The sequence below is a fragment of the Electrophorus electricus genome, chromosome 22, assembly GCF_013358815.1.
Source record: "Electrophorus electricus isolate fEleEle1 chromosome 22, fEleEle1.pri, whole genome shotgun sequence".
Classification (NCBI taxonomy): Eukaryota; Metazoa; Chordata; class Actinopteri; order Gymnotiformes; family Gymnotidae; genus Electrophorus; species Electrophorus electricus.
Genome location: NC_049556.1, coordinates 4,313,919 through 4,334,915, shown reverse-complemented (window position 1 = coordinate 4,334,915; position 20,997 = coordinate 4,313,919). Strand labels below are relative to the sequence as shown.

The window sequence follows — 20,997 nt, the reverse complement described above, 5'->3', positions numbered from 1 at the left end:
TGGCCTGCCTTCAGTCATAACCCTGGTTCCTTTCGGCACCTACACTGTGACATAATACACACCACCCCACTCCTCTTCTTTCAAAGCTTCATAAAGACGACCCGTCGACTGACGCATATTGACATCATTCAAGACAGGCGCCGTTGTACTCAGGTAACCATGGTGACCGGGCGAGCGGACACACACACACAAAAAGCCCGTCTTCTTTTGAAAGACTGAGCGGTAAGCCGATACCGGACAGACCGTTACCCTACCTTTGAGATGATTAACGGCTCTCCGTGCTCCAGGCCACCTTTGAGCGTGAAACCCCAGGGCGCTCCGCCCTGCAACCGAGCCTCAACAAGCAGCGAATTTCCTCTCTGTACCATGGTGCTGTCGATGGCTGCCGGGCTGCAATCCATGGTCGGACTACAGGTAGTCCCAGGCTACCGGGTCCGCCAAAAGCGGCTTGTGGGAAAGCAAGACGACAGAGGATGCCCTGCTGTCCGGTCTGTCCCTCTGCGATTCCTTTTAAAAACCTGCACATGTTAAAACATGCACGGTCACCTCAGTGTGGTCAACCATTTCTTCGCATTATCGCGTTCTGAGTTACGAAACGAGGTAGAACTAGTTTCCTGTAAGGCTGCACCTTTCGCACATTATTTACCTCAGAGTCCTCCCATCAGCGCAAAAGTAGTCTAACTACAAAAAAAAATAAAATAAAAATCTTACAGTGCCATGTCTGAAATAAAACATCTACGATTTGAGTCACCGTTCTTTTCTAAATCTAAGGGAGAGGGGTTTTTTTTGTTTGTTTGTTTTTCTCGAAGCAATGGTCTCATCGCTTAGTTTTAATCAGCCTTTTCCCTCTTCCGACTTCATTTTAACATTACAAAGGAATTTGCCACAATCCACCGAGTACACAGAAAGGAGCGCGCGCTCGGCTGCCTCGCGAACGGGCTGCTCGAGGCTTTGCTCGGCGAAGTCACGTCAGAAAGTTCAGCCCGGCGCCTTCCCACAACCATCCGAATCGATACAGTATCTCGCCTTTATACCAAGGTCCCGCTGAGATTGGTCAAGTCCAGATCTGTCAAATCCATTTCCGACTTCTTGTCTTTTGTTGCGCTGAGACCTTTTTTTTCTCTCTCTTGAAACGATGGATGGGGAACCCGACTGCCCCCCCCCGCTCCATAGCCCGTCAGAGCACAGGCGAAATGCGCATGCGCCTAGCCGTGGGTCTTCATGCGGCTGTAGAGCGGTAGTGTGTGTGTGTGTGTGTGATGGTCGAATCAGCACCGGTCATTTTTGATTTCAATCTGATTCATTCACAATGTCGAGTCCACACTTAGAGAAGAACAGAACATCGTTCACCCTTTGTTCAACGTCTGATAAAAATCTTCCAAGGTAAGATAGGAAGTAAGCCTATGAAATAAAAAATCTTTTACAAACTTATATCACCATTTGGATCTGAAGAGATGCTATTTCCTCCGGTGATCTGATATTTGGGGCACACATTCTTGGTGTCTGCGTGACCTTATACTAGTGACTACTGTTCCCATTAGAGAGCAGAGACTAAATGCCCAGGAGTGTCGCCATTGCTGGAGATTATTTTCAGATCATTATGCTTGATCCATCTGCTATGACGCTCATTATCTCAAAGATCATTTTGCTCTACTCTTATGAAAATGACCTTATAGACAATAACTTTAAAATAAACTACATGCTAGAAAATAGCTTTAACCAAGGCATCCCAGAAAGACTGACCGAGACGAGTGAGATTGTTTGCCACACTGCGTGACATAAATTTATATGACAAAGGCACGAAAAGTAGGATGTATACTGAACTTCGCAAAATATGAGTTGGACTAGCGTTAACAATTAGGTTACACTACGGGATCTGGGCGCGGGGTTACTGGCTGTGAAGGGGGAAGTATTGAGTGAGTCGTTGGGAGACCCCCCGCGCTCATTGTGGGACGTGTGGCGGCCGCAAGGCTCCGCTATCAGAGAGTAGGCGGTAGGTTTCCTGCAAGACTCCTGCAAGTTATAGCTATTCCTGATCAAAGTGTTAAAGTTCAAACCAAGAAATGCCAAAGCATCACCACAGCTCTGCTACGCCTGTATCTGAGAAGCTCCAAACGTGTGTTTGGGTTGTTGGAAGATCCTGGTTTGATAAAATAGTTTGTGATTATTTTACTGCTAGAAGCAGTGGGGCTTCAACCCTGATGGTGGGTATAAAGACAGATGCAGATAAACGATAGGAACCAGGCTAACCGCTCAAAAGCAGCAAGCACTATATCTGAGCAAAGAATTCTGCCTTCTGTTTTCATAGGAACTTACACATGGCATTTTAAAAGCATTTTAAGTGATGCTTTCAGTTTATTTCAGTGAAGAAATTTCTTGTGCCAAAGCATTTTCAGAAAAAAAGGCCCACTGGATTAATAATCTTTCCACTTGCAGCCGAATCGACCCAAAGTGGATGAACCTGGCGGGTGATCACCCAAGGGGGTGGGAGAGTTCCCTGGGGGAAACTGATGTCAGGGGTCTCTCTGCTGCTCCAGCAATGGACAGGCTATGCATTATTAATACTGTTCACAACCTGCTGCTAATGAGATCTTCTGTTCTGGAACATTCTACGTACTAGTGTTAGATCACTCTGGTTGTTTCAAATTGTTTTTCACAGGAAAACATACAAAATATTCTGACAGACTTCATAATGTATGCTAAAGTGTTCTTGTGACAGGCCATTTATTCCTACTCTCTCGCACACAGACACTCTAAACACACAATTCCAAATATAATGCCATGTCTGTTTTATATACAGTGGATAGATATTTGTCCACATGTTGCAACAGACCTTTTATTCTTAATTAATGAGGTAGTTAATTATTTGAAATCACACCTTGCCTTATTGCTGTAAGGCTTAACTTCTACACTGATCTGAACTCGTTTAGCTCCTGTTAATGTCAAATTCATCATAATTTTTTTCATTGCTTTACATATATCTATACATTTTGAAACAATACATTCTATACATTCAGTAACACTGGATTACAAATATCACACGGACTTTGGAACTTGGAAGCCAGTCAGAAAAGTAGTTTTTAAGGAACTATGACGTCGGTAGTTTCGAGCCGGTCTCCAAACCTCTTTTCTGATAGCTGAAACGTGCAATTACAGAGCGGAGAAGAAACGCTCACAAACACCTCGGGGTAACACTACCCTGCGCGCCTCGAAGCACATGTGAGCGTAGCCTCCAACGCTACACCTCTCATCCTAAATCACATCTGAGCATAGCGTCCGAGGACACGACTCATTTGCTAGCACACCTAAGTGCACCTGCAGCATGACGCAGCGGGCGTGGCCGAGACCCGTCTGATCACTTTTTCTGATGACCTTGCCACCGTCCGTCCAACGAGGTTATTCTTCTAGCACTGCTTTGAAGAACAAAAGTCGATAAATAAAGCCTCACTATATGTGTGTGTCTGTGTGACTTTGTGTTTGTTTTTAGAATGATGTCATTTGGAATGGCATTTGACAAGAAAGATTTTGGAAAAAATGAAGGTGGGATTATGCAGCGATGATGACACATAACGTTATGGTGATAATGTACTTACACAGGACAGTTGTGCATGTTGTGAGGAAACTACTTACAGTAGGCAGTACTGTACTGTGTGTGTGTGTGTATGTGTGTGTGTGTGTGTGTGTGTGGTGTAACGCTTAATCTGAGCCTTGTACCTTTACCGCAGACAGCGAGTGTTAAAGCTTCAGAGATCTCCCAACCAGCATTAGTTATGTCAACGCAGAGAATTCCTTAGACCCAGTCTATATGAGAGGTGTAGTTTACATCACCATACCATAATACCCAGAGGAGCAAAACGTTTAATCAGCTATTGGCCAACTCAGTGTATTTGAGTTATTGTTTGTTATTGTATGTTTGTGTCGACCATTTATTCAATTACATCAAATAATTACTTAATTTTTAGTGTGACACTGATCTGATCCAGAACCAGTGTTCACCTGCTGGAGTTCTGATGTAGAGCTTGGGGAGTGGAAAAGTAATGAACTGACCTCAGATCAGATCATATGTGGCCTCAGTCACTGGGTTGTGTAGTTGAAAAGAAGGATGCCTGTTAAAAGATATTATAACAACAAAATATCTATGGCAACAGGAGGTGATACATATGAGGCAAAAGTGTTCTTCTGGACTGGAGGACAGTAAATTAATTACTATTCATCACTCCAGCATTACTATAGCTCAGTCATATTCATCTAGCTTTATACTGGCACCAAGGACACCAACAGGTAAAAACGGAAAATTCACAGTCAAAGTAGGAATAATCATTGCCATCTCACTGCCTCTTTCTTTCTCTCTCTGTTTAGACTATAAGCTCTTGATTACTGAACATGGCGTTCAGTTCATGGTGGGAAAACATGTTGTGACCGTAAATAACCCAGAGATGAGATTGATTTCCCCCTCTCACTTCCTAGGAGAGTCGCGGCGCACAGTGGTGCCTCTCGGCAATGGCATTCGGAGAGATGGACCTGTGCCTTTTCACTGTGGTTCAGAAGAGCATCGCATGGTACCACATTCAGCAGTGCATCACTGGAAAATAAAAGAGGGAGATGTAAAATATTTATGACATTGACTTGCCAGTGAAACTACCACAAAGAAGACCACAAAGAAAGTGACAAAGAGATTGTCATCTGTGCTTTGACACTGGCTTGAACTGTTTCAGTTTTACTCATTTTTTCCTATGTGGTTGGTTTAAAAGTGAGTATGTAGGGGAGTAGGTCTGAGATGCCAGACTTCACTGTTGAGCCTTCTGGAGGTGTCGTAGGCTTAATTCAGTGAAACCCTTGTAAAGAGTTTGTGATGTTGTGGTTTCTAGCATGAAGTAAATGGGCTAGACCCTATGTGAAACTGTAATCTATTTAACATCCTGTCCTGTGTGTAAGTGTAGATATTTTCTCATCACTAAGGAGAACCGTAGGTAGACAACCATTGATAAGAAATGTGTATTACTAAGTCTAACCAGCAGGGGGCGGTGGAACAGAAAAAAAAATGTGACTGAAGGGGTTCAGTAGTTTAGACAGCTGAGGAAGAGACAAGTCAGCCTGTAATTCATTCACATGTGACCACACACACACACACACACACACACACACACACACACAGACTCTCTCTCCTTACACTCTTTTTCACACACACACACGCACACACCATGCATACAATTCCTCTAAACTCTAAATTTGGGCCAAGTTTTAATTGTGTGGGAGGCCATGTTAATGTTATGAACTTCAGTCTTAAAACACTCCCTCTCTGAAGTTTTATTAGAGTGGAATGTTTACAAGAGCAAATAACAAGCAGTGACCCTGGACCACCACTTACAGACTCTGTTATTGTTGGGATGTTTGTGCTCAAATGTGCAGACTCAAACACACACAGACACACACACAAGATGAAACTTGGACAGAAGCCTCAGACAGTGACACGTACCAACTGTTGCCAGCCAAGTGGATGCAGACTACCTTTTTTAAATTCTACTCAATGAAAATAAATGTCTTATGTCAGTGATATAATAAACATGGTCACATACACATATGTGCCCCCCCCCCCACACACACACACATAGATACATGTACACCCCCAGTACAGTTATTCATTTTCCAGAGCAAACTATAATAATAAAAGAAATGTAACAAATAGTAACAACAGAACATTTTATCACCACTGTACTGTTGCCCTGACAACCAATCTGAAGGCTACCACTCTCAGTGCCTACAGATGGACCAGGAGCTATGGTGCTGTTCTTTTCTTCCCTTCGCATGACCTACAAACCACCATCTACTGCTCTAAAATAGACAGAGGGAAGAGAAGAAGAGACACATGAATCAGCAGAAGGGCTCCGAGTCTGATTACTCATGGGACCTTTAACGTATCAGGTGTTGTGATAAATCTCTCCCGCCACTGAAATGCTTTGTTTTAATGCAACACGGCCCAAGGATTTTTTCTGCCCGCTTCATTAATGAAGCCAAGCCCTCATTAGCGCATTTGATAGTTCTAGTTTTTCTACACACTGCGTAAGCCTGGTCCTGGGCTAAAGTCTTTGCTAGGTTCTTATCGGGGAACAAGCTCAGATCGGGGGGAGGGAGTGTTACAAGTCCTTTCCAGTAGCAGCAGTCACACCAGTAGGAACACGGCGAACATATGTGGTCCCGGGCTCATTCTGCAATTTGGGAACCTTTTGCGGGGCTTTCGCTAAAGCATCATTTGCAAAGCTGTGCGGCTCGCTCCTAAATCTTACCGCCGAACGCGCTAAAGTCCTGTGGGTGACTCCCGCTATCTGCGGAGTCTATTTCTGACACGTGTCCTGCACCAACCTATCCTCCTTTTTTAGAATGTCCCAGAAGAAAGCTTGGCTGCAGCTACTGGACTACCATTTGGGGGTGGGGGAACAGGAGCGTTAGGGGGAGATAAGGGGTGTGTGTGCTGGTGGAGACGTGGAGGAGACGGGGGAGGGGAGAGAATGCTTTATTAATAGTCACTGAAATGCATAGGATTCTCCATTAATGCCAGCTATAGTTATTTGTGTGCGTGTGCACATATGTATGGACTGAGAACGTATTTTAGGTCGAAATCATTTATCCGTTTGCAACAGACCTGCACTACTGAACTACTCCAGGTGTTCAAGAAAGTTACTATCCTGAACAAAGGTGACTGGAGTCAAACCCAACATTTTCATCATACCCATTCTAAGAGAGAGATCATTAAGGTCAAAGGTCTCTTTGCTACCATACAGTGTCACCCTTTAGGTCTAGAATTACATCCTGTCTCTCATATGACTCTTTCTATCTCTCTCTCTGTTGTGCATGCACATAGTCTTAATATCCTGGACCATGAAAATGAGACCAGTAACACACACCCGCAACCATTCTACCAAATTAACACCATGCAGAGGCACTAACAATTTGAAGCGCTAAGCTCGTAAACCCATATTATTACGGCTCATTATTTTTCTATTCATCTTAAGGCATATTATTAAGAAACGACTGTAAGTAATTATTGGCACTGAAATGGCTTCCACATTGAGCCAAATCTGCACATGATTAGAATGAGGAAGCACTGACCGACTTTTATGACATAAGCATGAGGCTGACCCTCATTTTAATTCCAGCATTACATTTGTTGATTTAACACCTATCGCTTGCATTGTAAGGGGAACGTAAATGCTCCCGTCAGGTGCCTCAAACCCAAATCATATTTCAGTGTTGCCACGAAGGAATGCTGTATTTAATTTCAATGAAACACTTTATTTAACAAGCACAACGGTAACAATGGAAAAGGATTAACTTGGGGAGCGGTGTTACCTGAAAAAGCACACGCATCACAAAGAGGGTGAAACAGCATTTGGACTTTAGCAATACTGATGGATATGTGGGAGAAATTCACTCCAAATTAAGAAATAAGCAGACGTGAGAGATTGTACAGAGTGAAACCAAATTACTTTTATTGCTCAAATGAGAAGTTCTAAAATTTGCAGCTATCACTCCCTTTATAGGTGACTGTACAATACATTTACATGCCCATGTTTTAAAGGAACAATAAATAATTTTTCTTCCAACATAAAGAAACAAACAAGTGATCATTTATTTATTTTTGTTAATAAAGTGCAGCTCGTATGAGATGAAGAATCAAATTGGTTTGTAGTCCTAAAATGAACATGTTTGTACTCCATAGAGCAGGTCCTTCACATAGAGGCAGCCATGTTTAAAATAGATTTAGTATAGAATCTCTGTAACATCCAGGCCACTAGGTGTCAGTATAATTACTCATAATTTTTTTGTATCTGTAGTGCTTCATTTGTGTGGTTAGTCTTATTGCATGCTTGTGTATTTGTATCAGAATGCAGTATTTTAGTACCCTAAATAAATATATGATCATTAAGGAATTTCCAAAACACCCATAGAGGTCTATGTCCATGTTTGACTCTATATTAATTTTATTTTTAACAAATCCGATACCCTCTTATACAGCTCTCCTTTCTCCAGAGTTGATTTGATTTATTGACTTTGGGGTAGAGGTTCTCTTCTCCCATTCTCTTGTGTTTGATGTCTTTTTTAGGACACAGCTGAATAGTTCTTTTTAATGCTGCATGAGCACAGCCATGCTCTGAACAGAATCCATTTTGGCTGTTTTGCAGTGCTGATTTTTAACATCACAATTTCATTCATGACGCCTGCCCTAGATCAGCATTTATTCACCAGCTTCTGCTTTCAGACCCTCAGTCATGACTAATGTAACTGTTACTGATCTTGGGTGTGGTGCTCACTTGCTGCTTTCGGATTAGATTTGGAATGTTTTCTTATAGTGACTTGTTTGGGTTTAACAGGTTTATCCATGAGACCTTGACCAAGCGTTTTTGAAACTTTATGAAAGTTCACGGTCCAGCCTTGTTTGAAAGTAGACTACTGAACCCACCACGAAGGGCAAGTCAATATCAGATCATTTGCCTTTTCCTGTCCTCTCACAGGTAAACTGGGCTATTTGGAGAAGAGCCTCTTTTCTGAGCATACAAGATGTCTGTAGTCTAATCTGGATTCTACATCATCATCATCATCATCATCATCATCACAGAACTCCTGGACTCCTACCCTTGCTCTGGATGATGTCATAGCCCAGAAGCTTTTGAGCTGGACTCCACCAGTGTTTCCAGGCCACTCTTGGGTTTTTGTTGTTTTTTTTTTCAGAATTGATTGAGATTTTTTCATTAACATATACAATAATTACAGGTTTTTGATCCAACCAAGTAAGCAAGAGATCTACTGTTCAACTGTTGATCAGCCCAGTTGATTATACAAGTGGAATTGTGTGCTCCTGCCTATTTGGAAAGACAGCGTACAATCACAGCACTTCTTTGCTGATAAGGTTCTTCACCCCTGTTCCAGCTTTTAGGGGTGGCTGATGATGGTTAGTTACAGGACTTGTGATTGTTCTGTGACTAAACAGTTTTGTCACTTCTAGCCTCTTTTCGATCTTAAAATGCTCTCTCTTGATTCAGGCCAAATTAATCATTTACAGAGCTTGGCAAAACAGCTTGTATCCCCCCATACACACATCCCACACACACAAACCCCATCTCTTATTCACATGTACATATAAAGGGCAGATACACACAACAAACAGCTCTCAGATCAATACAGTGCTATTTGTGTAGCTATATTTAACAGACATCGTCACAAAGCAGCTTTAAAGAAATATGGAGATTAGAACTCAAGGTGGGGAGATTGACCATCTAATATCCTGGCGTGGCCAAAATAACCTTGAGATGAACACTTTAAAGACAGTGGAGGTGGATGTCGACTTCATGAAGTTCACCCCATCACTCTGGGTGGCTCCCCAGTTGTCAGTGAGGAATGTTCCTGCTTTCTGGGCACTACCATCACCAATGACCTCAAGTGGGAGCAAAATATCAACTCCATCACCAGAAGGCACAGCAAAGGATGCACTTCTTGCAGCAGTTGAAGTTCAACCTCCCAAAGCTGCTTATGGTGCATTTCTACGCTGTGATCATCGGGTCCGTGCTCACCTCCTCCATCACCATTTGGTACACTGCTGCCTCCAAGGACAAAGGCCATGCATCATCCGATCTGCTGAGAGGGTGATTAGCTACAAACAACTGCAGCCAGCCTCGGCCACAAGACCCGGTTCCCCCTTCATATAAACGCATAGCACTGTGATAATATTGCAAATCTTCACTCTATTACAAAGCTTTTTTTTTTTTTTAATTTGAAGACCTGCTAGCTCTTAAATCTAGGCAAATGTTTTGCTCCATTATTCATGTACATATTAAATAAAATTATACATCTCCTATACTTTTCTATTGTGTTCTTTTTACTTTTTATTCTGATTGCCAAGATTGCCACTGACAAGAGAGGCCCATTTTAAAAATCTATCTATAAGGACTGGAGACCATGACATACACGTACAGGAGGTCATGTCAGGTCAGAAGTCAGTATGAGTAGACTTCATGAGATGCAGAAACAGGTTTGAGCTGCATCAGGACAAGTCAGTGGGACCTTGTTGTTAATGCAGAATTTTAGAATTAGAAAAAATGTGAAAGGACAATTTTGGTCCCATTTGTTTGCCTTCAAAGCATGCAGCGTTGGGGGGTAAATATGAAATAAGTCATATTTGCCTTAAAATGACTTTTATTAGATCCACTCACTTCCACTGATACTACAGGAAAATATTAATAACCATAAGCTACACACCCACAAGTGGTACAATTTGTGATTTAAACCAAATATAAAACATGACTTTAGGACACAAACATATATATGTACAGTTAAAAAAAGAAAAAGGAAAAAAAAAAAAAGAAAAAAGCAGAACATTGTTTTGTAAGGCAAAATTGTGGTGGTAAATGCATTAATATTAATGAGCCATGGTTCTGAAAGCCATCAGTAAATGTATCTTTCACATTTTCATATCATTAATGCACACATTTCTGCCTGGCTGTAGGACAAAAATCATAAAATATTCATGTTGCATTTTGTACTTTGAGACCACTTTCCTGTTCTTCCATTCCATCAGACACATTTCGTCAGCTAACAAAGATGCTCGTCACACACCTCAAGGCAGGAAGCCCACGTGGGCCAACAGGAAAAGGAACACACGGCTATTGGACCTGACGGAAAAATCCTCCTTTGTGAAAGTCCCTCATAGGCTGGGATCTGGGTCGGCGGATGAATAAACTGGTCTCAGACTAGCGCGGAGCAGGTGGCTGCCCATCCGAGTGAGGTGCCAGACTACAGAAAAGCCACCACCCGTTGAACCTGTTGCCCCGACACCGAGGGAGCCGCTTTCCCCGATTACGTAAGCATCAACACTTGCATGCAAAAGTGACTCATTCACAATGTGGCAACAACGAGGAAAAGCTCTGGCTTGAACACTGAGCAGTTTTGTGCAAATACAGATTAGCGCGTTTAATAGCCAGATGCTGCTTCGGTAGGTATATAGATGTCTGATCAGCCTACATACAAAATATTCTCATATTTACATAAATATCTATATATAGCAAAATGGTATTGCATAAATACTATTACACCCAAGTCACTTTAAAAATAAACCATTTCTCTGAGTTGGGCAGGACAAGCCATTTCCTGTTAAATGTCTAAATACTGTTATTGCTGGTTAAAGAGCCAAAGTTTCAAAACAGGACAGATGCTTTTAACATGACCAGAAACAAATCGACAGACAAGCAAATCACTGATTGAGGTTAAAATGTGCATATTTGTAAATATGTTAGATTATTGCTACAATAACAGTACCGCAGCCTCATGCTTCATTTGGATAACACATTAGCCTAATAGTCAATGATTATGTTAACATTTGCTTAGAATAACGCACCTGCAATTATTGTTATTGCTATAGAAACAGTCGGTTTGTTGTTGTTGTTGTTGTTGGTGGTGGTTTTTTCCCCTTACATGCACCCCCAGCTTTTATCAAGGTGAATCTCCTCCCCTTCCTGACCGGTCACCAGAAGATGGCGGTTTGCGCACTCCTCCCAGCGTCGGATCTTCCCGTCCTCCACCAGGATGAACTTCCACTCGGCGTGGCTCTCCGCGGGAAGGGCAACGGTGCCGGCCCAGAAGCCACCCTCTCCTCTCTGGAGAGGAACGAAGCTGTCCCATTCCCCGAGCTCACGAAGACTCCCCGTCACAGCCAGGAGCTGGTTTTGGAACCGCGTGATGTAGTGCACCCTGAAGCTCACCCGCACCAGCTGGGGCATCGGAGACACTGCCGCAACTCTCTTATTGGGAAAATCATCGTCGTCGTCGTCGACGACGCCCACCATGGCTTGCTCTGGTGTGACCATCTTCTCTTCGTGTGACTGGTCCTCTTCCTCGTTACTTTTGCTAGTCGTGGCTCGATTAAGCAAAGCTACGTCTGTGGTGGGCGCGGAAACGGTATTACTTGCGGTTGATGTTACTGAAGACGCGTTGGTCTTAATGCCGTGGCCGGCGTTACTCTGAGTCTGAGCTGGCCAGGACAGGTCTCTGGTCTCGGGTCCAGTGCTTAGCCACTCATTGCTGTCCATAATGGCCTCCATGATATTGATCTCGTTCTTGTCACGGCTCGCCTCCACTGGTGTGCCCACACTGCAGCTCCCCCTGACCGCTGCCCTCTCCCTGCCCACATTCGCCGTGGTCACGCCCACCGGGCAGGGTGTGGCAAAGCCCAGGTAACCCTGCAGCGGACTGGCAAGCAGGTGCTCGTACCCGACGCTCGGGGAGGCCAAATTCCCTCCAGTGCTGCTCAGCGTTGGCCCAAAGCTGCCAAAACTGTCACTAAAGCCTCGGTAGCCTTTTACCTGAACCTCCGTATCATCTCGCTTCTCCGACACCAAGCTACTGCTAGGCAGGTTGGACCGTTCATCACGGGCGCAGCAGCCAGCCTCAGGTTCCCGGGAAAAACGGCAGTCGGATCCTTTCTCCAACCCTTTGTTCGGAGCCTCCAAGTCTTCCTTCTCTTTAGTTTTACAGTTGACCTCCAAACAGTTGTTTTGGTCCGGAGAAACATTCAGCGCAGACGCCACTGTAACCTCTTCCTCAGCAAGCTTGTTCACAGCTTCTGGTGTCAAGAGAGTGCCGTCCAGCAGATCCTCTTCCAACTGGGACTTGTCAACAGGGACATTTTTGGCATCCATCGTCTCCTGGGCGCTCTCCGTTTCAGACGGCTCATCGGCGTCTCCATGGGTCTCCGCCTCATCGCTCTCGTCCTCGCCGTTAAACACATTCTCCTTCAGACGGACCTCGAGCTCGTCCTCTGGGGGTTTACTGCCTTCACGATGATCTTCGCACAAATCAGGCTGCACCTTAATGTTCTCGGGATCGTCGCAAATACCAGCCCCACCGTCACGCTTCACGTGACCCTCGCTATGCTGACGACTCAGGTCAGATATCAAGATCGCCGGATGGTCCTCGGTGGGTGCGGTCTGGTCATTTTGGGTGGTTTCTCCAAGGTCCTCCACTAAAAGGTCAGAAGGCATTTGCATGTTTGCCGTGGACAGGGTTACTGCTTCGCCAGAGTCCGTTTCAAAGTCCTCAGAGGCTCCGTCATCACTTCCTTCTGAGAAAGGAAGCAGTTGGACAGTGAGACCACTTTCAGGATATGCATCAGAAAGCAATTTCAGTAGAGTTAATGAACCTAGTCATAGTCTAAGAATTTTTACCAAGACCCATCCACTTTATATACAGAAATGCATATTGATTTGTTTGTTGCTACAATGCATAGTATAGCACATTCATATGCGAATAGACATGTATCCATCATCAATAAACCAAAAAATAGATACGGTAATCTGGTGTGTCCAACCTGCTACACATTTGTCAAAAACTCCCAAAAAAAAAAGAAGGCCACACAATGAAGCAAGACTGATACAGACGTTTTAACCCATTCATAAGGTAAGGCGATGACGTCAGCTCAATCACGTGACGGCTTCATGGCAAACCTTTACCTGCATCAGTGCGTGTGCGTGCTACGTGCACGCTGGAAGCACGGCTTACATCATCCTGTTAATAGGCTAACAAGTGGCACACGCGGCCCACACCAAAACCAGCAATGCTTCCATGGCGTCGCAGAATCATCATATTCAACATATCTTAAAATGAACCGTTTCAACAATTGTCCGTTTTACCTGTTGACTCGATTGTCGGGTCATCGTCTCGCCCCTTTCCCCACAGCGGACTCTTCCCCTCCGTTTCCCTCGATTCATTTACTTTTTTCCCGCAGCCTTTTCTTCTCTTTCCTTTGAAGGATCGGTAAATGAAAAACGCAGCACACACCGACAGCACAGCAATAATCCCCACGGTGACCACGGTTCCATATCCCCCGGCCAAACCGAAAAGTGAATTCATACTGCTCCGGTCCAACGCGACGGGTATCCTGTTTTTCGCGGACATTGTTGCGATAGCTCTTTTGATGTCGGTGGTCACTACATTCTACGCCAAGCGTTCGAAATGTGACCTCTTGTTGCGGCACAGATAAAAACACTCCCCGCGATCAGGTGAGCTCTCTGCCAATTGGCTCCTCTCTCTCCCCCCTCCCTCTCGCCCCTCTCTCTCACGCACCCAAACAGATCCATGGCGTCAAGGGTGAATAGCTGATTAAACATCGTCCAACACCTTTGATTTTAGACATTGTGATACTATCAGCTTCATAGTATATACGTTAACCTATCAGTTTAGTTTTACTTACAAACCCAAGCGGTTGCGTCACACACACACATATTCTGATGAATGCTTGCCAATTTCACTATATTGTGTTTATGGTGTTTTGTAAAGCGGGACATAACCGTGTTCCATTACTTTGTTTGGGAAACAGGCAGTGCTGAAAAAATCTATTGAATTAAGAGTGTGTCTCCATAGTCTTTTTTAACCCAAAACTGATTGGCATCTCACTGCCCCTGTTAATGACATCACTATCCCTGTTACTGACTTATTGGATGCAAATGAAGATTACATAACCCCCTCCCCCCTCCCCCCTCCCTTGCATGCGTTTGTATGCATATTTTCATTTATGGTATGAAAATTCCACTTCTAATATATCAAAAACTAGCCTAATATAAGTAAGTGAACTGCGCGTCTCCATGCAATATTTTTTATGTTATAGATGTAGATGTTTGAGGTTTTAAATCTGATATAGTGCTCTGTTCCTTGTCTGTGTGTTTACTGTGTTGTAATTGGTGTGTGTGTGTGTGTGTGTGTGTGTGTGTGTGTGTGTGTGTGTGTGTGTGTATATATATATATATATATATATATATATATATATATACACACTGCCACCTGCTGGACACTGCAGTATCTATAGGCTGAACGCAGTGTTAAAATGCAGTTTTCATAGGATTTATTTCGATTTTCTCAAAGCTGCTTTGAGAGGTTTTGAGTAAATCTACCTGGGCGATTGGCACTTGAGTTGCATCTTGCACTAGACAGTGTTGTGATTGATTGAATCATTGGCTTGGGTGGATTTATCATTCAACATCACTCTCTTTGAGGATATCATTGCTTCTGCCATGACTGCCAGATTAAAGTGGCATGATGGGCAAGACACTGTGAAGATGGATATAAAAGCAACAGTTTATTGATCAGAATTCTTGAATTCGGAGGTCCCCTCTCTTTCTTTCTATCACTCTCTTTTGCCAGCTCTACCTTTTTGTGACCTTCTGCTTCGGCTGGAGTCTACAGGAGCCAGAATGAGATCCTTGAACATCCAGGTCTGCGGGTGGGTATGGAGTGAGGGTGGAGAGAGGAGAGCCAGGAAGGGCTGAGAAGAGGCCACCAGAAGCACCGCGCGGCCCAGGAAACCGCGCGTCAATGTGTCTGACATTCCGATGGCTCCCAGTCGTGAGCTCAGATGGTCTGGAGCGTCGCCCCTCCAGGCCGCAGATGTAGCCGGACGACCTTGAGAGAGCCTCGGAGGTGAAAACCCCTGCACCATGCTGCACTGACCCAGGAGACGCCCAGGCGTTCAGTCCTAAGAGCCAGTCTCCGAAGGAGGTGCTGTTGCCCTTCAGAGTACATGCGCTTTCCCTGCCTGCTGCTGTCTGTGACAGGGAGCCAGCAGGACCTGGGCCCTGGGACAACTTCGTTCTGCTCCTGAGGGAAGGTTCTGGACTGAAACCATGGCCCTGTGCTCTGGGAGCCACACGGAGCGGAAATTCGTCCTAGTGGAGGACGGTCAGATCTGGTGCTGGGAGGAGGGTGCTTATTGTGAACTGGTCCCCAGTAAGAGGGTTAGGGTTAGCCATGTGACACCCGTGGGCATGCATTTTCTCACTGCAAAATGCTTGGTATGCGATTGATTATAAAAGACTGTAGCCTATATATAGCAAAATTATATCTTGCTGTTTTGAGGTTTTTAAAAAAATTAAGGTTTCACAATATTTGAAGATTAGGAAATGGCTCCTTTTAGTTGGCTCCTGGAAATAAAAATAAAACATTTTGATCTGTCATCAATTGCACATACATCAATTTCATTCACAATAGTAATGACAGTCACCTAAGAATAAGAAAAATTAATAAAAGGTGACGTGTGATGGAATACACAATGACGCGGGCCCTTTTCTTTATTTTGATTGGTTGGCGCTGTAGTCGTTTGCCTGTTCTTTTCTTTGATTGGTTCGTTAACGCTGAAACAGGAACGTCATATAGTCACAGTGACAGGAAGAGACTTGTTTTCATAAGCTAGGTCTTGGAAATTTCAACCATTTTTTTTCCCACTGGGATATTTTCCTGGTAAGATTATAATGTATGTTGTTGACTTTATAGCGTCTTATTGAACTAGTCGCTATTTTAGACGACTGTGTATTGCGTCTTATTATATTGACGCAATTATCTGGCGTGTTAGCTAGCTAGCGATGGGTCCCAGCTATGTCGCTAAAGCTAGTTGAGTGTGCAGCGCGATAGGTGGCTGCTCCTAAAGGAATTAACGCCTTATTTATGCCTCATAATATTTAAACAGAGAAAGGGGAAAGAGTGTGTTGATTCTCTGCCCGTAGATGATGCCTCCCTGATATAAAGTCTGTTAGGGCACCAGAAAGTAAACACCACAGGTGCTTTGATCAATGCAAAACAGTGGCAGCAACGGCAGTGGTCTTCGGGATCAAAAGCATCTACTCACTGAATGCTGCCTAGTGGAGTTAATCTAAATCCAATAAACAAATCATAAGGGGTGATTTACATCAAAAATTACATTCAAATCGAACAGTCGATTACTTACCCACACTAAATCTGCACTGTCCTGGCGTTGTAACACTTGTATATAAGTGCACACGAGATACGTTTTCTATATCTGTCTCTTCTCCCCAACCTCCCAGCGTGCAATAATGACAACTTTGGATGACAAGCTCCTGGGTGAGAAGCTGCAGTACTACTGCAGTAGCAGCGAGGATGAAGAGACGGATCACGAGGATGAGGAGTGCCAGTCCAAGAGCATCCGGGACCAGGACACGCTGGAGGCAGAGATCGACTACAGCCCCGATGGCACCGCTGTCAACACCGGTGCGTTACCTCCGGAGCATTCCTGAGGATACCCCCATGCACAAGGGAGGTTTCACTACCCTTACCTACAGATGGCTGGCTTCTGTTACTTCCGTGTTGTGAGGGATATCAGAATTGTGGCCACCTGTGTCGGCGCACTTGTTACATTAAATTATTTACACATATCTGTCAATTTTATTCCTTAATTTTTGCACGATTCATCGAAACAGACCTCCCAACTTAAACTTGATAAGTTAAAAAGGTTTTCCATGCACACACTGCAAAGCACAAGTCTTAATGTCTCTCTTGTCTTATTTGCACATTTGCTGGCATATCACGTGTTTGTTTCTCTCCTTAGGCCCAAAGGGCGTGATCAATGACTGGAGGAAGTACAAGCAGCTGGAGACGGAGCAGCGGGTGGAGCAGCAGAAGGAGATGGAGCGCCTGATCAGGAAGCTGAGCATGACCTGCCGGTCCAACCTGGATGAGGAGGCAGAGAAGCAGAATCAACAGGAGCTGCAGGACAAGATTAACGGCAAGGTGTGACTCCATCTTGCCTCCCTCTCATCTGACGCTCGGTGCAGTGGTTTACAGAATGCGATCTAGAGAATGTAAAAACATACAATAGAATACAGAAACTGTCACAGATAAAAAAAATAAAAGAATACAAAAAGTGCCATTTAATAGTTATAAATGTGAGGTTACCTAAAATTCAGCGCACAAAATGATGACGTTGCTAATGTTGCATTTTCGCTGCTAGATTCTTCTTTACTGAGCTCCACTAGCTTTCATTCCTTTTTTCCATTTCTTCACTAATTTGTGTTTCTCTTTTTTTGACGCCTCTGTTTTTCATCATCTCTTTTGTTCATTCGTGCTCTCTCCCCCCCATTGCTCACCTCGTCTTTTAGGTCACTCTGCGGGTCGAGGAGGAGGAGGAGGACGATGACGACGAGGCCTTCCTCCAGCAGTACCGGCAACAGCGCATGGAGGAGATGAGGCGGCAACTGAGTGGTGGCCGCCGTTTCGAGCGCGTGATCGGCGTCTCCTCGGGCGAGGAGTTCCTGCGCGCTATCGATGAAGAGGGCCGCAGCACCTTGGTGCTGGTCCACATCTTCGAGCCAGACGTGCCAGCCTGCCAGGCGATGGAGGGCAGCCTCCTCTGTCTGGCTCTGCAGTACCCCCAGGTGAGACACCGCCGCTGACATCCAGCGAAAACCAGCGAGACTCGGTTAGCACAGCCGGTCGCCACAAGTAAACGGCCTCTTCCGTTTCCCCTGTGTGAAGTTGTACTCGATTCAAACAAGCAAACTTTGTTAGCTTTGAATGAAAGCCAGTGTAGATTGTTTAGCATGCTTGGTCACTGCCTTGTCCAGCACCTCATAGTACTTGATGCAGATGTACTAGCGTTGATGACCTTAAAAGGAAGCAAGAGCTCATTTTTGCCCTAAATAACACTAAATAACTGCATGAAAATTACCAAGAAACAAGCAGTGTTTAGGTTGAGCAGCTTCAGTACCAGTCAGTGAAGCGCTCTGTTTCAAATAGCCTACTACATACTGTATACTGCATACTGCATTCAGTATATATGCTTTAGTATGCAGTATAGTATCCAGTTCCGTATAGTAGTAGTATGCCGTATAGCATCCAGTATGCAACAAATGCAAACCTTAATATGTCACGTGAAGGTTTGAGGGTTCAGCCAACTTGGGAAAGATTTTCCATCACCGTTGTATGAAAGGATGCAGTAACACTTCAAAGAGCTCGTGTACTGGAATATTTGGTGGAAATAGTACGTCATCCGGCACTTCCTTGAACATGAAACTGACAGTGTTTCCGATGTAGTGCCACTGACTTTTTGGAGGCAGTGTGATGTGCTTGGATCATTCTCAGTGTCATTCAGAGAACTCTGCAGCGTAGAATAAATGTACTTCCTTCTCTGCATGGTCTCTATGGTAATGGTCCTCCCTGTCTCCGCTCCATGCAGGTGAAGTTCTGCCAGGCGAGGGGCTCTGTGCTGGGCACCAGTGCCCTGTTCCGGAGCTCCGCCCTACCTGCCCTCCTGCTGTACCGCGGTGGAGAGCTGGTGGGTAACCTTGTGCGTGTCTCTGACCAGCTGGGTGACGACTTCTACGCCACAGACGTGGAGGCGCTGCTGCAGGAATATGGGCTGCTTCCAGAGAAAGCCCCGCCAACGCACTCCACCATCCGCAATGCGGCCGTCACACATGCCAGCGACTCGGACAGCGATCTGGATATAGACTAGACGTGCAGACACATGCACAGATAGGTGCGCACACAGAGCTGATTCACTATCGCATAATGAGCAGTTGAGGTGACCAAGACAGGACTCATGTCTGTGTATAAACACACATGTAGATACACCAACTTTCATGGTGCACTTTAATCAGAACCCTTCTAATATTTTACTGTAATCAGCCAATATGAGGTAAGGTGAGCTTTAAGTTACACTTAAATCACTGAATTAAATAAATGAGCAGACAAATATGTGGGTCACCACATAATTATACCAGAAACCTGTTTATTTACCATGTATTTCTTGAGTGTGAATTATTTAGTTTCTGCTGTATGCAATTCAGGAGGCAGAACCAGTCATAAACATCCATGCATGTGTATCTATTTATTCTACTTTTAGTTGATTGAGTTTAGTTTTTGTTTTGAATGTGCATTGTTTTTCCTTTTAGATATGAATTTTGTTCCAGAACCTAGTTTTATACCTTTTATAAATGTTCCCACTATGTCCACAATGAATAAACCTGTTTGTGATGTTCATGATTCTCATATGTACTGATTTATTGCAATGAAGAGTTAGAATCAGAGACAATTTTGATAAGTTAGTTAATATAATATTTGAAAAAGAGTTAACATAAGTACACTTTTATAAGTATAGCTACTGTAATTTAGGACTATCCAGCCAAACTAAATCCGGTTTATAGTCATTTTAGGAGAAACCAGTGATGTTCCCAGATAAACAATGACAAGACCACAGTCTAGTGTAAACTCCATATCAGTGTTTTGGGTACTTTTTACATACTGGGTTTTCATTCACATGTTTTGGTAAAGGTTTTTTCCTTTTCAAAAGACAACATGCGCAACATCAAATGCATACATAAAAGTATACATATAACAGTTTACACATACATAAATTTGCTAGTGTGATATACTACAAAAATCTTAAAGGACATATATGATTTAACAGTCTTTAAAATTTTGGATTCAAACATGTCTGGATTATTTCAGTATAAAGCCATCTCAAAGGCAAAAAAAAAAAAATTGGCCTTTTACCAGTGAATTTACATTTGTATGACTCAGGCACTATAAGAATAAGATTTATCATATATTCACATTTGTGTTTAACTCAATTTTTAAAAAGACCAAATAATACACATTTCCACAAAAAGCAATACTGTTCATCAGTATTATTACAGACCCTAAAGGCACAAAAAAATTTGCCAAAATGTTTTACATATTTACAATGCCAAAGTAAATAAATAACCGTCACTGGATAGTTGCTACACAGTTAACAAGCATTGCCAATGCCATGATTAACATTTATAAGGCTTCTTGAGCCATTGTAATCATTATTCCTAAATATAAAATGTCTGTTTTCACTGGAATCTGAAAACTTACAGCAATCCTTAACTGGCATTAATTCATACTTATTAAAATTGAGAAATACACCATGAATGCCCTTGAGACTTTTCCTTGAGAAGACTTGCCCTTGAGAATTCATTAATAACTTCAGTATTTGAAATTTGATGTTCATTTTGGAGGGAGAGGATACTATCATCAGCTAATTGTGTTAAAAATTAATTTACTACCAATCAAAAATACCCTTTATAGTACTAGCTATAAAAATCTTAAGACAGAATTTCACTCACTACCAGGAAAACACAGGGAGAGGCTGAGCAGCTCTAATTACTCTAGATTAAATTAAACCTATCAGATGTACCACACATC

At 43.5% G+C, this 20,997-nt stretch overlaps 3 protein-coding genes across 5 annotated transcripts in view; 1 reads left to right on the top strand and 2 right to left on the bottom strand.

Moving 5' to 3' along the window:
* Positions 1–1,154, bottom strand: part of shroom3 (shroom family member 3) — a 44,249-nt gene extending 43,095 nt beyond the window's left edge. Inside the window, exons 1-2 of one of the 2 annotated variants that reach the window (XM_027017730.2) lie at positions 647–1,154; positions 255–518 (exon numbers count right to left, since the gene is read on the bottom strand). In XM_027017730.2, coding sequence (XP_026873531.2) covers positions 255–401 — 147 coding nt within the window. In that variant the 5' untranslated portion in view covers positions 402–518; positions 647–1,154. Of the gene's footprint in view, positions 1–254 lie in introns of both variants that reach the window. The other variant, XM_027017731.2, reaches the window with a different exon arrangement.
* A 9,016-nt stretch (positions 1,155–10,170) lies between these two features.
* Positions 10,171–14,045, bottom strand: stbd1 (starch binding domain 1). The gene is made up of 2 exons (XM_027017758.2): positions 13,677–14,045; positions 10,171–13,108 (listed from the first exon to the last, which is right to left on the bottom strand). The coding sequence occupies exons 1-2, from the start codon at positions 13,939–13,941 to the stop codon at positions 11,460–11,462; spliced, it is 1,914 nt and encodes a 637-aa protein (XP_026873559.2). The 5' UTR covers positions 13,942–14,045; the 3' UTR covers positions 10,171–11,459.
* A 2,136-nt stretch (positions 14,046–16,181) lies between these two features.
* On the top strand, positions 16,182–19,809 carry pdcl (phosducin-like). Of its 2 annotated transcripts, none has more exons than XM_035521165.1 (5): positions 16,182–16,275; positions 16,857–17,040; positions 17,378–17,559; positions 17,928–18,203; positions 19,004–19,809. In XM_035521165.1, exons 2-5 carry the CDS (start codon positions 16,866–16,868, stop codon positions 19,280–19,282), a joined length of 912 nt encoding a protein of 303 aa, XP_035377058.1. In that variant the 5' UTR covers positions 16,182–16,275; positions 16,857–16,865; the 3' UTR covers positions 19,283–19,809. The 2 variants fall into 2 exon arrangements, with proteins under 2 accessions (XP_035377058.1, XP_035377059.1); XM_035521166.1 differs by having other exon boundaries at positions 16,189–16,288.
* Positions 19,810–20,997: the final 1,188 nt, after the last annotated feature.